Here is an 18,081-nt window from a genome sequence, read left to right on the forward strand (position 1 = left end):
GCGGGCCTACTAATTTCTCGAGCCAAATTAACCATTTTCTGATTTAACTGCTGAAAAACTCGGCTTGCATGAAAAATCTTCCAAAGCCGAGTCAATACTCCTAAAATGATTTGTAACACACTCGTACTTCCAATTTCGATTCGATCTCAATTCCACGGTTAATTTCACTTTGGCACGATACTAGCGCGGCCCAACCTAGGGTAGCCTTTAGAAATTTTCATGCATTTGACCTATGGTTGATCATCTCAAGCCACAATGTACATTTTTGAAACATTGGCGATTTTCGGTTGTCGGGTAATCTCAAGGTTTCAAATACGAACACAGTGGTACCCAATCGATAGAAAAGTCGGGTCAGGTGTCGATCGACAAGGATTGTGCGATCCGGTGGAATCACCCACACTCGATCACATGCCTGTCGAGTCGACCTATCTCCGATCTCTAATCGATTTTTAATTGTGTCGTAATGACCGCTTCCCAGATTAGCCGGTCGAAAGGTCGCTTCCTAGTCAAATTCTCGAGTCCAATGCATTAGAATTTCTTAACGACTTCACCCGATGTAGTTTTTCGCACGAGTGGCCGACTCAAGGAAAAGAACTATATGCGTGCCAACGAAATGCCCGTCTCAATTTATTGAAAATAGAATCGGAAAATCGGAATATCACATGAATAGCAGGATCTGATTCTCGAGCATGATCATGTCCCGCTGGATTTGGAGTATCGATCCTTGCATTGAGAAGACAGGGTCATTGAAAGCGTAGCCAAGTTTCCCGAATCCCTCAGCGAACCCCAGGAACATCTCGATCACAAAGCACCCGTCGAGAACCATCATCTCCACAAACTTGTTGCGGCTCATGGATATCCTTCCCTCATAGCAGGCGCGAGCTCTCCACTCGACCTTCTTCACCGAGTCTAGATAGAGGGCTATCCCCTGACCGGAGCGCTTGAGGACGCGGTGGAGGCAGCGCCACTTGTGCTGCTCCAGATGGCGGAGGTGCTCCTCACCATGGTGGTACAGCCCGAGGGAGACGATCTGGGGGACCCAGGCTTTGTCCTCGCCATTCTTGAGATAGCGTGGGATCCGGTAAATGGAGAGTTTTGCCTACGAGCCTAGCATGTTTTCCTGCCGACCTTGCGCGAGCTTCTCTTCAATGGAGATGACCCACTCGGACCCAGGAGGCCTCGGCTCATAGGCGGAGACGATTTCACCCCCATAGGTTGATTTCTTGGGGAGTCGAGATTCCACAGTTCCTCGGAGCTTGAGAGTGATCACATACCAAGCCAAGAGCTCCTTGTCGTAAACAATAGCCATTTCTTGCGAAGAGCTGGTCTGTGTTTCTTTGCCTTCGCCGTAAATGGGTTTTCATCCTCTATATTGATGCTTTTTAAGCAAAAGTAAAAATAAATAAATAAATAAAAAGAATTGCTACTTTAATAAGGGCTACGCTTTTTGCAACAGAGGACAGATTCTTCCAGAGAAAATTAATTGATTACCGCGTGTCCAACTGGCCCTCTAAAATTGAAAAATATGAAATTTTCTCATTTTTCCAACATTGAGATGTTTTACTTTTTTTTATCAACATTAAGATTCAAAAGGAGCTTTATATTATTCTAGGCACTATCGCTGCATTTAGTTCAATTTTGAAAATGGACTTTGAAGAAATGCACATATCTTTAATCTAAAGAGTTTTCAGAAAATGTAAATTGATTTTGATAAAAAATTCTTTATAAAGTTATTTTAATGTAAAGAGTGTTTGGAAAATCTTTTTTTATAAAAGGCTTTTGAATTTCATTTTTCTTCTTTATTAAAAAATATAAAATTCTTTATCAACTCTAGTGAAGATAAGAGTAATTTTGGAATAATGAGAGGTAAAACCAAAAGACTAAAAAAATTATTATAACAGTTTTGAAAAAAATATATAATTTTAGTATTTGATCAAATGCTAAAAATTCAAAATTAGTCCTATCAATATCAAGCTTTTTGGCTTTTCTAAGGTTGATATTTGACTGAAAATCTCTTAAACAGGTTTGCAAAATATCTTGGTATATTTTTAAAAGATTTTGAGGATAGCTGAATCAAACACATACTATGAAGTCACGTTGCGTCATCATATTAATGAGCTGATGGCATGACGGACAGCATGCCCCACGTTAGCCGTACAAGGTACAATAATGGGACTGACTTTTCATCCGCCCAAAAGGTCGGACAGCTCATAAAATATTGCCCCCAAAAGGAAAAAAAAAACCTCTCTCTTTCTCTCGTAAGGACTATCTAGTGAATTTTGATCTCTTCAAATAACTTCTCTTTCACCAGCATGTGCGTATGGACACACCTTCGCCTGGTGTCTTTCAAATACATGGCTCTTATCGTTTTGTGAGCACCTTTTCCTAAGGTGCACTCATTCGGCTCAAGGATGCAAGGTTGATCAACCGGGCACTGTGCACTCGTCAGGCTAGAGGATCCACAAAGGATCCAAGGTTGATCTACTGTGCACTCACTCATCAAGCTCAAGGATCCAAGGTTGATCTACCTTTTTACTTTTTTGTGCTCCTTTTTTAATTATTGTACTTTACTCACTATATTCAATTATTTGTATCAAATTTTAATTTATCTTTAAAAAAAAAAAAGGCCGCTTGAGTTGTCCTACGAGGACCCTGATGTGACCCATCGACTGTCTTTTCTCTCTTTAGTCATAGAGTAAATTCGCAGTTCTACCAGCCAACTTATTACGAATTTGCCACTACATAATTTCTTACCTCCTCCTCTCTAATCGAATTCTGACATAACCACCCTCTTTTGAAGTGCTAATGCAAAGATGTTTTCAATCCATGGGAAAGAACTTGTTAGATAAGATTTTTTTACAAATGATTAAGGCGTTTCGGAGAAAATGAGTGATTTCAAAAATACTTTCCAAAAAATAATTATTTATATTTTTAAAAAAATTATTCAACATAAAATATTTTCTAGATCAACAGTCAAAACTTTGAATATATAAAGACCATAATGTTTTTTTCTAGATCAACAGGACAATCGTATGAACTTGAAATCTTAGAATAAACAAAGACCAAAAGGTCTTTTCCTAGATCAACGGAGCAGCTATCCAAACTTGAAATTGTGGAGTAAACAAAGACTAGGAAGTCTTTTTCTAGATTAATTCATATGATAGTTCACGAAAGCCTTAAACAAAGACTAGGAAGCCTTTTTCTAGATTAATTCATATGGTAGTTCACGAAAGCCTAATAACGGGACCATTGTCGAATTGAAATCTTGAAATAAACAAAGACCAGAAAGCCTTTGTGTAGATCAATTCGTATTCTTTTTGTAAAGAATTCCAATTAATCAGTCTTAGGAATCTTGGAATAAACAAACAACAAAAAAGTTTTTTTTTTAGATCAATTCATACTATGTCCATAAAGTATAACCAATTAATTGGTCTCATTTATATTTTTTTTTTTTTTTTCCGATGCTAAAAACAAATCGCTTTGTCATTCGTTAATAATTGTTCACCCATCATACAAACTAGCAACCATAGATTTATTTAATGTGCGAGCACTCTCTAAGGCATAATAGCGGTTGAGCATGGAAATTAGTCACAAATGAAAAAAAAAATGAAGAGTTCATAAAAATTTGAACATTACAAGATCTAACAATTTAAAATGTTAGAACAAACCGTCACCCTCTTTAATTTTTTATCCCCGATATTATCTCTCATAAGATAAACATGTTTGGCAAAAGAAATTAGTTAAAAATGCGAGAAGTCTTTATCTTTTTATACTTCAACTCTATTATTACTAGTCCGAAAATTCAATCATAGCATTTAGCTTAATTTTCCCGAAGAGTTAGTTGAAAATAATTGTCTTTAGATCTCACATAGAAATTTCAACATATGCATGAAGTGGTTCAATAAATAGTTTGTACTCATGCTGGTTCAAGCGAGCTTAGTAATGTGACCATAGAGCTTTTCTAAATCAATAGTCAAAACTTAGAATCTTGGAATAAACGAAGATCGAAATTTTTTTTTCTCGATCAGTTCATACGGTGGTTCACAAAAAGCCTTATAACAGGACCGCTGTTAGAACTAAAACCTTAAGTTAAATAAACACCAGAAAGCCTTTGTATAGATCAATTCATATTCTTTTTACAAAGAATTCCAGTTAATCAATCCTAGGAATCTTGGAATAAACAAACAACAAAAAGTGTTTTCTTTTAGATCAATTCATACTATGTCCATAGAGAATAACCAATTAATCAGTCTCATTTATATATTTTTTTCATTTTTCTTGATGCTAAAAGACAAATTGCTTTGCTATTCGTTATTAATTGTTCACCCATCATACAAACTAGCAACCATAGATTTATTTCATATGCGAGCACTCTCTTAGGCATAATAATGGTTGAGTATGGAAATTAGTCACAAAAGAAAAATAAATAAAGAATTCAAAAAAAAATTGAACATTACAAGATCTACTGACTTAAAATGTTAGAACAAACCATTACCCTCTTTAATTTTTTCTCCCCAATATCATTTATCTTAAGATAAACATGGGCGAAAGAAATTCGTTAAAAATGTGAGAAGTCTTAACCTTTTTTATCCTTCAACTCTATTATTACTCCTCCGAAAATTGAATTAGAGCATTTAGTTTAATTTTACCATAAGAATCGGTTGAGATTAATTGTCTACGGATCTCACACAGAAATTTCAATATATGTACGAGGTGGTTCAATATATAGTTTGTTCACGTGATGATTCATGTGACCTTAGTAATGCAAGCGGAGAGTTTTTCGAGATCCATGGTCAAAACTTGAAATCTTGGACCAAACAAAGACCACAAAGTTATTTTAGATCAGTTCATATAGTGGTTCACGAAAGCCTAATAGGACCACCATCAAAACTTAAAATCTTGAATTAAATGAAGACCATGAAATCTTTTTCTTAATCAATCATATTCTTTTCATGAAGAATTCCAACTAATCAATTCTAGGAATCTTGGAATACACAAAGACTAGAAAGTATCTCTATAGATCAACTCCTATTCTATACATAAAGAATAACCAATTAATCAATCTCACTTATATTTTTTTTTCTTTTTTCTTGATGCTAAAAGACAAATTGCTTAGCTGCTCGTTATAATTGTTAATCCATTATAAAAATACAAACTAGCAACCTTCAGTTATTTAATATGTGAGCACTCTCTTAGGCGTAATAGCAGCCAAGTATAGAAATTAGTCAGAAATGAAATTTAAATAAAGAGTTCATAAAAATTTAAACGTTACAAGATCCAACGGATTAATATGTTTAGAATGTACATTAGATTGGAAGCACCCTAATTCCTTGCCTCGGAGAAGACAAAGTAGTAGCAGCAGCAATAATTTCTGGGTTTATAATACTTTTCCTATTCCCAATACTAGAGCTTGCTCTTTGTTCTGGAGACTCGGCACCGGGACATAGTGACTGTTTCTTTCCGGAGCAGCGACACCTGGGCTAGAGCTTCTCCTTCAACCAATGCATCATCATCAGCTGCATACTCCCACAATCTGGCTAAATTGAAAGTAACGGAAATGATAGACAAAATGACACCACAAAAAACAAGAAGCAGCTAAAAATTATCCACGTGAAAACTGGCCCAATACGATTAATCTCTCTATATAGGCTTCTGCAGGGTAAAAATAAACTAAGACAAGAGGACGCATAATATGAGCTTTTTCGTGCTACATTTCTCGGAGGACGAGACTAACCCAGAACTATTGCTGCAAGCCTTACGCATGTAGAAGGACGTGTTGAGTTTCTAACATAAGGCTCACCACCGCTCGTGGGCCTAGAAGTATCAAGAGTGCGCGCATATATATAACAAACAAGCTGAAATGCATTAATAGGAAACATTAGTAGTACAAGCATCTCTAGCATCAGCACACAATAAATCCAAAAGAGCAAACGGGGGACTATTGACCCAATTCTTAAGTAGGTATCCCATTCGTTGGGCTTTTGCTAGCTAGTCAGCAACCTTGTTCGTTTCTCGATTACAATGAGCTAAAGTAATATCCGAAAAGTCTTCCAGTTTGCGCTTCGCCCGGTCCACTAAAGGCTGCATCTCCCAACTTAGGGTGTCTAAAGAGAAAACCGCAGCCACCAACATACTACAGTCAGAGTGTATGTGTATTTCTCATTCTGGTCTATTTGGGGCAATTTTTGAGGAGATAAAATCTAGAGTTTCGACATCAAGCACATATATTTCACACACAATCAATTGACTCGACCTACAAACTTTTTCAGGACTCCTACCAGGGAGAGGCCCCTAGAACTAGTAACATACCTTCCTAGAATTTTTTGTCCATTATCAATTGATCTAAAAGCTTAAATTATTAGATAAATGTGAATGAGTGGCTTATTATTTAAATATTCTAACACTTCCTCTCAAACTTAATCTAGTCATTTTACTTAGTACTAAGTGTGAAAATTTAATTGGGGAGGCAAAGTGGAGCTTGCAAAGATTCAAACTTAGAACTTCTAACTTTGATGTCATGTGAGATTTTTTGGGAACATTACTAACCGTTCTAAAAATTTAAGCTATTAAATGAAAGTAATGTGTAGATTCTAACAAGAATCAGTCTGAGACAAATCATTTTGCTCCTTGATGAAGGAATTCGACTTAAGAAACTATTATCCTTCCTTTCATGCATTCGTTGCCTTGAATCAAGTGAAGCTGTTGCGGTGTAAACTGTTTTATACAGCTTCTCGCGGAGGTCCACAACATCGTCTTCATCATCACTCATAGTTCTTCAAGATGAATATCTTTCGCAATAATTTGAAACGAAGGTCCCCTTATTAATTCGGATGTCTTGGTAATCCGACAGTAAATGATTATAGTTAGATATCAGTTAATGAAGATAACAAAAATTTTACTGTCTCCAGAAAGGGAAGGTAAATTACCATTTACTCCATTACTATCTCTACCTGACATGGGAATATCTCCTCGATGTTTGCAAGATGCCGACATATTAGCATACAACTCTACTAGACACAAACCAACGGTGAAAGATAATGGTGTTCGGAATTGGAAAGGTTGCAGAACAGTACCAGATATGATGATAACCAACACCAAAAGATATATGGATGAATAACAAATCGAACAAAACTGGGAAAGAAAGTCTCGTGAGAGTACACGGACCTTTTACTCTAAGGTTGTCTCCACGCAAAGTGTACTATTAGTATTACAACCTAATCTATTATCTCTTACTGAGCGCTTACTCCCAATCGGCACTAAATCAACTTTCAATTTATTTAATGTTATCCCTAAACTTGAATTATTTGAAGGACAATATTGGACATTTTCATGTAACTTAAGGATTAAATTAAAAATATACTAAAAGTTCAGAAACTATATTGAACAAATTAAAAGTTCGGAAACTATATTGCAAATTAAGTTAAAATTCATGGATTACATTGAACAAATTAATAGTTCGGAAATTACATTGCAAGTGTATGGATCATTTGTGTCATTTTTCTTAAAATAAATCCAGTAATATTTACGGATCTAAAATCGGCAAATGTCAAAGAAAAATGCTAGAAATTACAGGCGAACCCTCACTTCCCAAACTTCAAGAGATTTTGCAGAATGATGAAGCAAAACCTGGAAGCGACGACCTTAAACAGCAATGATGCAGAATTTCCAAACATTGACGTACATCAAGAAAAATGTAAAATGCAAAAATAAATCTAATTAAATATCAAGTTTCACACCTTGAATTCATATGCCAGTTTGTATGGGCTAGTATGACTTAAAACATTTTCAATTTTCATGTTCATCAATAAGGAAAACAGAAGAAAAATTTCACTGCTCTTATTGAATGAAAATTGCACCAAATTATATTGGTGTTTTTTTTTTTTTTCTCGTAAAAAATATATATGACGAGATTAAGAAAATAATGTTGTACAAGTAACGACTTGGTAAAACGGTCTTTCTGAGCAAACTTCTGTAAAGGCGGTGGGGCTTCATCGTTTGAGAAGCTCACAGAAACCTCTCGAAGCTCTCTTTCTCCTCCTAAAATCCGAGAAGGTGAAGGCAAATTTGAATTAAATTCCACCTCTGGTTTTAGCTTTACCCGCCGTTCTATCTTTATCATTTGGTTTTACAGGAATCACCTTTGAGAGCTCAGTTAGCATTTGAAAAGAAAGACGGCTATGATCACCAAGCACATCAGCGGTAGTTCTGTAGCAGAGTTGAGCATCAAACAGGTATCCCGCTTGCCCTTATGCACTCTGGGGTTCGTGCCCACCAATTGCTTGAAAGAATGCCAATAGCAGGTCGGATGGATTTTGCGCTCATTACGGGGAATCCCTTATCCGTTGATGAATCGATAGTTGCCCTTTTCTTATCTGGCCATGCTTTGTGGACACGTTTTTAGCTTGAGGACCTTGACTTACGATGGAAGTTAGTCTTTGATAGTTCCTTGTACAATTAAAATGTTGCATAGTTGATTAGGTGCTTCCTCAGTGTGTACGGCCAAAAGAATAATTAATCTTAAATGGACGAGAATGTGGGGTCCTCTTTGCCAGAAGATATTCTAGATCAGTTGTTTGCTTATGCCAAAACCACAAGTCTAGCGGACGCCTTAGAAGTTCTTGTGAAAATATCAAGAAATGCAGACGGGCGAGCGGATCTAGCTTCAAGGAGTGTCCTTGCTTTGGTACTTGATCTAATTCAAGGACACTCGCAATATTTGACTGAACTTTTGATACCATCACTACAGCTTCTAAGGAACCTATGTGCTTAGAGAAGAGAAGAATGGAGTTGGGATCAATTTGACTGTCTTGAGGGCTCTGATGCACACTCCTGCCTTAGATTGCGGAGCCATCAGGATAGCCCTGCACACCCTAGCAAATGTCTCATTGGCTGGAGAGAGACACCAGCAAACTATTCGGGTTCAATTCTTTTTGAATGAATTTCTCATGCCGGCAAGAATTTGGAGCCAAAGACATAGTTGATCCTTTGTGTATGATACTATATACTTGTCAAGATGGGAACCCTGTATGCGTGGCAGAGCTGTGTGGAGATCTTGGTTTGTCTTGGGTGTTAGAAATTGCTCGGACTGCTTCAATAGGTACGTTCCATTTTCGTTTGCTTCTCTTTAGGCCACTTTCTCAAGTTCTTTTCTTCACACTCTGATTGAAACTAATTGTGTTCTTGTCTTTCGTCACATGATGTCATATTCTCTCATTTGACAGTTGGATTTTGAGAAGAATGGTTTAAACTGCTTTTCTTAGTCATCTGCTTAGAAGAAGCACATTCACCTACCTTATTTATCAAACTAGCTGTTGCTTCTGCTGATGACACCAAAAAGGTACAATTGCTATGATGAGTTTTTACCATATTAATCATTTCTCATTAGGATCCAGTGGGAGAATAAATGTTGTCACCATCTCTATACATTCTCTGATTATTCAGAAAAGCAAGCGGGTAGCAAGCTTATTGATTTTTCCAGGGGAGGGCAAGGTAGGTGTTCCAACAGGGTCCTCTCCGAGTGATGTCCTTGGTCACACACCATGTTGAGTGAGATTTGCGCACAGGACGGTGCACGAGGACCCATGGGAAATAAACAAGACACAACAGGCGCACTTCTCTCCCAGGGTCTTTTGGATTCGATTCTGAATTTGCTCCGTGAACTTGAACCTCCTGCAATTATCAGAAAAATCATTAATTAGGGTCAGCACCAAGGGACAGCAACTGAAACAATGCCCTTACAAAAGGTTTTGGAGAGACATTGTTGCAGTCACTGTACTGGATTATCATGAAAAGCAATTAGATGAGATCATTATGTCGTTTTAGGAAATCTAAATTGGTGTCTACATATGATTTAGATGATGCCTATCTAAAAAATCGAGCCAAGAGAAGAGAAAAATGTACAGTATTAAGCACTATTATATCTTATAAACAAACCTTGTAACTGCGTATTATATTTTTATGTAGAGCGTCTTCTACATTTTAAATTATTATTCCTATAATTGAGTGTTGCAACTATCATAACTATTTTATACAAAATATCGAAAATCGCCAGGCTGCAACCCGGCAGCCCGGCCTGTGACGTACTCGAAGAGGCGCAAGGGCCTCTTCAACAGGGCCTCCAAGCGCCACGGTCCTTGTCTTCTCCCCCGATGGCAAGCCCTGCTCTTTCGGCGACCCATCGGCCGAAGAGATAATCGCCTGCTACCTCCGGACCGGCGACGCAATGCCGCCAATGGCTCTAACCGAGTGCACGGAATGGGCCAAAACAGGGTTGGACGACTGCACGGGAAAAGCTGAAGGTGTTGGAGGATGATTCACAATTCAAGTTCTGTGGGGCTATTCTCATGTTCTGACCGACGACGAGATGAATTCGACATTCGAGAGTCTCGAAGGTCAAGGCCCAGCGTTGTCAGCTCTTTCGACGGACGGCGGTGGTTTCTTGTCTTTGCCGGAGAACTCAGCCGGTGGCAGCGGAAATTTGGCAGTGGAGCCCGCTCTCACCCTCCGATCTTGGGGATTCTGGGTTTGGTCCGGACGACTTTCTGAATCTCTTGGATGACGGCGAGCGTTTCTTGGCTACGCCGGAGAACTCAGCCATCGGCAGCGGAAATTTGTCGGTGGAGCCCACTCCCGTGCCCTCCGATCTTGGGGATTCTGGGTTTGATCCGGATGACCATCTCAATCTCTTGGAGGACGGCGTGGGTTTTTGGACTTCACTGGAGTATCATCGGTGGGAAGCTCGGGCGCCGACGGAGATTTTGCGGGACGGGTGTCCGGATGTGAATATGAATACACAAGTCTTTCTTCCTCGTACATGTACAGTAAGCCGAGGGATGTGTCGTGCACATTCCCTATCTTCGTTAGGTTTTTTGTACATACGAAGAGCAGAGATGATGAACATAAATAAAAATTAGGGTATTCTTCGATTCTTGAGTCCGGAGCGGATTAATCAATAAAAATTCGGTGTTTTTTTTTTTGGTTCTATTCTTGCATCTTCTTCTTCTTGCTGGTGATGATGATGTCTGCGTGTGGGTTTCATTTATTGTTCTTTCGCTGTTAAGTTGATGAAGAAGAATAAAAAATAAAAAATAAAAAGAGGAGGAGGAGATAGAGGCCGTAAAAATCGGTTAGGCCCAATCCATGAGATGGGCCCACTCCTCGATGGGCCCATTTTCACAGCTGAATTGCATCTACATCTCACTCGTTGGGCTTCATTTCGGCTTCAGTTTCATCGTTTAATGTGGAGCTTGTTTCCCTTCTTCTTCGATCCGAAATGGTGTGGCTGAGAGCGTTTCGGCCGAGCGGCGACGAGATTGTGAAAGTTTCAGTTTCATCCGACGCATCCCTGGCTTGTCTCCGCGGATGCGTCGGGTCCAACGTTGCTGTTTGAAATTTAGAGCATCGTCAGCTAGTTCATTGTGCATTTTCGGGTTTTACCATGTGCGTAATGATGGTGATGGTGGGTTGTTGTGGTTTTAGGTAATTTATGAACTGAAAATGGGCGGCGTCAAATGAAGTTGGAGAAGCTTGCCAAAGGAGAATCAGGTGCATACAATTTGATTAGATTCTGATAATAATAATAATAATTAAAAGAAGAAGAAGAAGAAGAAGAAGAAGAAGAAGAAGAAGAAGAAGAAGAAGAAGAAGAAGAAGAAGAAGAAGAAGAAGAAGATAGGAAGTGAGGCAAGATAAAAGCTCGTTCTAGTTGCAGCAGATGGCATTGGTTGTATAGGCATTTGTTTGGATGTTACTTGGATATTAATCGCAGCTTAGTAGCAGCCAGAATTGAGTAAATCCGTGTCAATGTCTAACTGCATCGACCGAAATGTTGAAGCATCGAACACTGATTCTGATAACGAAACAGATATGTTACTGGCCCAAAGCTCATGTGCTCAATGAAGAGGTTAATTTGAAGCATACAAACACAATTCTTTTCATGGGCCAAACACTTTCAAAGCGATTCTTTTTCTGCAGACCTATCGGTCGGTGGTCTTGTACGATGAACTTCTGCATTAATGATTTCTTTTGTTTGGGTTCTTGTAGAGTCTAAGGGTAAACATGTTTTAGGGAACAAGTCATGGATAGAGGAAGTCCAGCTATTGACTTTACTTCACAAAACTGCCGCATGAATGTTATTGTCCTGACAATTTCTTTTCGCAAAAAACTAAAACTGATATTGCTTGATCATTCCTTTGCTCTTCCGTTGCTCTCAATGGTATCTATTACCTGTTGCCAGCTTTGCTTTCCACGTCTTTTTTTTTTCGTCCTGTCGATGCTCGATGGAAGCCTAGTCCTCATTGAAAATCCATTTAAATTTTGATGAGTAATGACTTTCCATAAATTAATTTATAAATGCCCCGAAAATCGAGTTTCTTATTTCTCTCCTATGTGTTCCTTGTTTACTTTTCTCTTTGGCCGACGGACAAGTGGGGCCAGTGATACCCATTTACAATAACCTCAGGATTTTTAATTTCTTCATAAGCATTGATGTAATGGCTGAAGATATGAATTGGGAACGTAGAATATATATCATGTTTGCCCATACTCAATGGTAATGATAGTATTCATTAGGTTTTGTCTCACAAATAGATATGAATCAGCATTTGGTGAATGACGAGAAACAAAGTATCCACATGAAGATTCTGAAAGACCCCTTTTGTATCTCCAAGAGTGATTCGCGCAATTTGTTCCTCAAATATTAGTCTTTTGGAAATTGTTTCATTGGGAGATGCTGCGCAGAGCAATCATGAGCCTTGTAGCTCCTAAGTTTGCGGCGCTGAAGATCTAACTAATGCATTAAATAGTACCTGAACTTTCATGATTAAGATATGTAACATCTAATATTGGTAGTAGTTGGTCATTTGTTGTCTTTGAGGTACTGCTTGAAAATTTATCTTTCCTCCTATCACTTGTTGTATCGGTTGCTAGAATCAAGGAGCCTAAGGTAGGAGGCGAAGCCAAAAACAAGGAGCGTGGCAATGTCATGGCCCAGAATTTCACTTATGAGTTAGCTTGGGCCACGAAGAGTTTCTAACGGGAGTGCTTGTTGTGGCAAAGGTGGATTTCGTCGAGCATACAAAGGAACCCTCCGGGGGACTGGGGAGGAGACAGAGGGGCTTCTACTCGCTCTCCCTCTTCTTAATCTTCAAAAAATGCGAGGCCTATGAAATCACGCTTTCCTTTTCCGTCAAGTGGTTGCCGAGAAGCAACTCGACGGACATGGACTACAACAAAATAAGGAGTTCCCCATTGATGTCCTCATGTTGAGTATTTTGTCAGACTTAAACTTGGTATCTTGGCATCCCACATTGGTCTCACTAATTGGCGGTTGACATATTTTCACATCATATATCTACTTGTGCAGTGAGGACTCCAGTAAAGATGGTTCAATCATCCCTTTCGAAAAAAGGTTGTTCCATCCTGGAAAGAACATGAGTCTGAGAAGATTTACAATAGCAGTTACTGAAAGCGAGATGGAGAACTCACTTGTTGTATAGATCTCTAGGTCTGGCCTGGAGGACTTCGGTGATCTCTCCTAAAGAGAAGGGGTTTTGTTGCTGTAACTTTGTACATGTAATCTCATCTTGGTTCATTTTCTTGCAATGGTTTTAGCAGAGCATGTATAAGGCTTTTTTTATTACACCCCAATTTAAGTTGAAAAGAAATAACATTTAAATTGCACCTAGTTAGGTCTAACTATCCGCTTATGGCTTTTCTTGTATTAAATGATTGAAAATTCATTTTATCCCGAAAATCATGAATGTACCTTCCTAAAGTATAAGATCACAGACTAAATGGAATTCAAATAAAATTTTCTTGAGACTTAACAACCTATCCGACAACCGTATTTTCCAACCATTTTTATCTTTCATCTTTTATTCTTTTTCCGTTTATTTCTATTAATTTTTTAATAGTTATTTCTTTCTGTTTCGCTTTCTCAGTCCTTCTCTGATGCAACAGCCTCTCAACTGCCTTTCTGCTTTCCTTTAGTCTTCTTCTATGTCTAAACATTCAGCACTCACTGATCAATCACAGGTGGAACTTCATCGACACAGTTTCTACACCTTAATCAATAGACCATACATGAACTACGTCAGAGAAAAACGCGACCCAGTATTGCGATAAGAACAGTACAACACAAACATGCTTTCCTCCATTATCATAGACCTCCGGCCACCACAGAACTCCCACCACAATTGCTGATGCCACACAAACACACCCTAGTATAGGGAACTCAGACAGAAAAAGAAACAACACAGCGAGAAAGAATATCAGAACCAGGCATAGCGACCAAGAGAAACATACTGATGATGAGAATCATAACGCCAATTCAATGACAAATGAATATCATATTCCAACAGAAGACGACCCATAAATGAGGCCTTAATGAGTCACAGGTTGGATTGAGGTAGCGTGACTTTCAGTTCAAGGGTTGAATAGAAGCATATCCTAATTTATTTAGTTCAAGCATTTCATCAAACGAGTGATATACATTTCGATCAATGAACTTGTACACAGATAAAGCGACGACTTAATTTCAAATCATCACAACAATATTAACACACATTAAACACATTAAAAGAGCTTCAGTCACAACTTCTTTTCTCACAAACATCAAATAGAGCTCAAGGCCTCTGTTTCATTCGTAGGCGACAGAAACAGAGTTAATGGATTTTACGTTGGTTAATTGGATTTCTAGCCTCGGCCAGTGTGCATATCGGAGAATGAAGGCCTTAGACGTGTTCGCAATGAGGATCAGCGCCTGCAAAGGAGTTCTGAATGAGAACCAACTACTTCAAACTTCCCGGCGAGAAAACAGGGGCAGAAAAGAGGAGTTTTGGCGCCGTGGTGGGTGCGGTGGAGATCGACAGCCACGGCTGATTTCTGGCAATTGAGAACGACGAAGAAGACCTGTGACTGAGAGAAATCAGTGATAATGTTTTATTAGCTCTCGGCTCCTCGCAAAATCATGCTCTGCTTTCAGGTACACGTGTAATTAAAATCTGGAGAGTTGTAATACACGTGCAATTAAAATCAAAGTACAATTTTTTGGTGAAAAATTCGGGGGCAGACAATAATTCGTGGCTAATTCGGAGATCGACAACAATTTATTTTTCAGAATCACTCGTCCGAGTAAGCACTCAACGGTCACAATGGTCACAAAGCCCTAATATTTCCTATTTTGAAACTCCCGCATCTCACTTATGATCCACTCAGAATTCTCATCTTCTTCAAGTATTTCCTAATATTTCCTAATTTGCAATCGCACTAGCTTTCTTCTTTCCCTCCTCTCACCCATTCTTCGCCCTCTCTCTCTCTCTCTCTCTCTCTCTCTCTCTCTCTCTGTGGCAAAACCCACGATCATCGTCTCTTCGTCTGTTCATCTCTTCAGCACTTGGCGATAATGGGGTATCAAAGCCTTCCGTTAGCGACGGTCTATTTTCGGTCTGCAAACCGTCTTTCAAAGGGGGACAGAAAGATGAAGCTCGATTTCTCATCTCTCAATCTCTTGGCAGACGTAGCTTCTTTCATCTCCGAGGGAAAGCTAAGTCTCGGGCCTTCCATCTTGGATCGTGATGTTGAGAAGGTCACCCTCGTGACCACCACCACTTTTGGGCCCATCGGTGTCGGATGGATCGTTCGGAAGAAGAGATCCCCGCGAGCGCGAAGGCCGACATTCCACGCCCAGACGTCAAGTTCTGACCCATTTGTCGTTGTCCAAAACAACAAGCAAGAACCTTTGAGAGCTGTCGCTGAGAACCACAAGAAGAGGTCGCGTACATTTGATTCCTCCGAAACCCAAGAATGGGGAAGAGTTTCCAAGAAACCCAAGAAAACTCCCAAGATGGGTCTCGCGGCTCTAATCGGACCAAGCAAATTGCCGACGAAGAACATGGACAAAATTCAGGAGATGCACGGTCGGGATATGACGCTCGTGGTGGAGAAGACTCTTACTGCCACGGACATGAGCCGAGGCCAAAGTAGGCTCTCTATACCCAACAAGCAGATAAGGCAAAGTTTCCTGTGCGAAGAAGAGATCCGAATCCTAGATAGGAAGGAGGGCATTAATGTTTCCCTCATTGAGCCGTGCCTCGAAGTTTCTCACGGCTTGCAAATGAAGAGGTGGAATTACAAGAGCAGAAATTTTTCTTACGTGTTGACGGAGAGGTGGAATGGAGTCGCGCATCCTTATGCGCGAAATGAACTCATGAAGGATGTTGTCATTCAGCTTTGGTCCTTCAGGGTGGATGGCAGCCTTTGGTTTTGCCTCAAGAAAGTTGAAGACCATCAAGGCAATGGATACAATGACTGTGATCTTCCTCCTATTTCGTGAAGAAGTAATTCATGATACTTCTCTAAGTTCACCACGGTACATAACTAGTTAGCTTCACTTTTCTTATACTTTTTTTAAAATTTCAATGTCTAGGTAATTTCATTCTTTCCTATTATTTCGGGACCACTATTGGCGTCTCGATGAAGTTAGAAGTGATAGGAGCTGGGGTAGTCCTGATAGATCGGCTATGGTCGACCATGATATTTTGATGAAGTTTTTTGTTGTTCTCGAGTCTTTCTTTCTTTGTATTTTCGGTTGGATTTTGCATTTTATACATTCAAATGAAAAGTGTATATAGTGCTATGGAATCACTGAGCATTGTAATGGATTATAGACACTAAAGTGTCCTTTTTCCATATTGAGATCCTTATAAAATTTTAACTATTTTTCATATGTTAGTGGATGTCATCACTGAAGAAATGTGCACGGTAAAGAACTCAAAGTCATAAAGATGATATTACCATAATAAAGTTGCCACTTAATTGAACGAAATAGCGAGTCAATAGGTAAAAAGGGTATTTTTAGGCAATCACTAGTTCAATTGACACCCACCAATAATATGCGCAACAAGAAGATTGACATTGAACAAACCAAGTTTCAAAACTCTGGACTGGCTTATTGAAAGAAATCCATTTGGAATAATACATCCACTCATCAATGGACCCGTAAAAATGCACCAACCAAAACAGACAATATATTATCAAAACACTCATAAATTATGGAAGTATTAACCTGTCACAAACCAAACCACCCAGACAACATACATGAAACATGGCATCAACCCGCATAGCCAGCATATTGAAGCCAGCATATTCAAACCATACGCAGTCAATTTAACATCTAGAAGCAGCACTCATAACCAATAAATCAACATGCATTGAACATGTATCTACAGCACTTATGACCAAGAAATCACCATATGGGGAGCACGTACTGCAGGTATAGCCCTTAATCCAGCATGTTCAGTAGGCAATGGAAATGATACCGGAAGCATGTGCCATTGTTCCAGGCCTCTAGGTGAAATACTATGGTACCCACTAAAAAGAAGCCAATCGAGAATGTAGCCTCACTTACATGGGCCTTGCTCCTGAAAAATAAACTTTGTCAAGTTGCACAGACTTAAAGACACCCTTCCGTATACTCAACCAGAATGTCACAATTTCTTAAACATGCACAGATTACTTATGAACTTCATTTAGATGAGAAGCAAGAACCCAGAAGAAGAGGGAGCTTTGGTGGTCATTACTATTTGATCTGAATCTTATCGAATATCGACCACATCTAACTCAAGGTTTGATAACGAGTCATGGCATTCAATAACAAAGAAGAGCAACTCTGTTTCACTCAACTTGACAAACAACTCCAGGCTACTGATTGAAACAAGAAAGGTCGCTGTGGCAATGAAGTAAAAGGCGGGAGCAACGAGGTACTCTGAACAGGAAACACTAACAGATGGGAATATGAGTACGAAAACAGAGCATGAAGCGAAATCGCACATGATCATACGTAAAAGGAGATGTTTAACTTGGCTTATTTGTTGGAATCCGAATCCTCTAACTGAGATGAGCGCATTCCTACAGTTCCTAGCTAAGCATAATTGAATTCCGCAAGGCAACATTACTAATCCTTGTCTTGGATAATTTCACCGAATACCTTCTGTGCGTCGTCTAACACATGGCACCTCCCATACCTTGACACCACCGCATTGAACTCAAACCAGTACTCTCGAACCAATTAGCACCAGCAAC

General features: G+C 39.2%; 1 protein-coding gene and 1 long non-coding RNA gene across 2 annotated transcripts; both read right to left on the minus strand.

The window, feature by feature from the left end:
- Positions 1 to 658: 658 nt before the first annotated feature.
- Positions 659 to 1,309, minus strand: LOC104420412 (UPF0481 protein At3g47200-like). The gene is made up of 2 exons (XM_039302430.1): positions 1,129 to 1,309; positions 659 to 1,044 (listed from the first exon to the last, which is right to left on the minus strand). Exons 1-2 carry the CDS (start codon positions 1,307 to 1,309, stop codon positions 659 to 661), a joined length of 567 nt encoding a protein of 188 aa, XP_039158364.1.
- A 13,122-nt stretch (positions 1,310 to 14,431) lies between these two features.
- LOC120288075 lies at positions 14,432 to 17,607 on the minus strand. Its single transcript, XR_005546321.1, has 2 exons — positions 17,250 to 17,607; positions 14,432 to 14,910 (listed from the first exon to the last, which is right to left on the minus strand). It is a non-coding gene; the product is annotated as an uncharacterized LOC120288075 (long non-coding RNA).
- Between the last annotated feature and the right edge of the window lie 474 nt (positions 17,608 to 18,081).

The sequence above is a fragment of the Eucalyptus grandis genome, chromosome 9, assembly GCF_016545825.1.
Source record: "Eucalyptus grandis isolate ANBG69807.140 chromosome 9, ASM1654582v1, whole genome shotgun sequence".
In the NCBI taxonomy this organism is placed as follows: domain Eukaryota; kingdom Viridiplantae; phylum Streptophyta; class Magnoliopsida; order Myrtales; family Myrtaceae; genus Eucalyptus; species Eucalyptus grandis.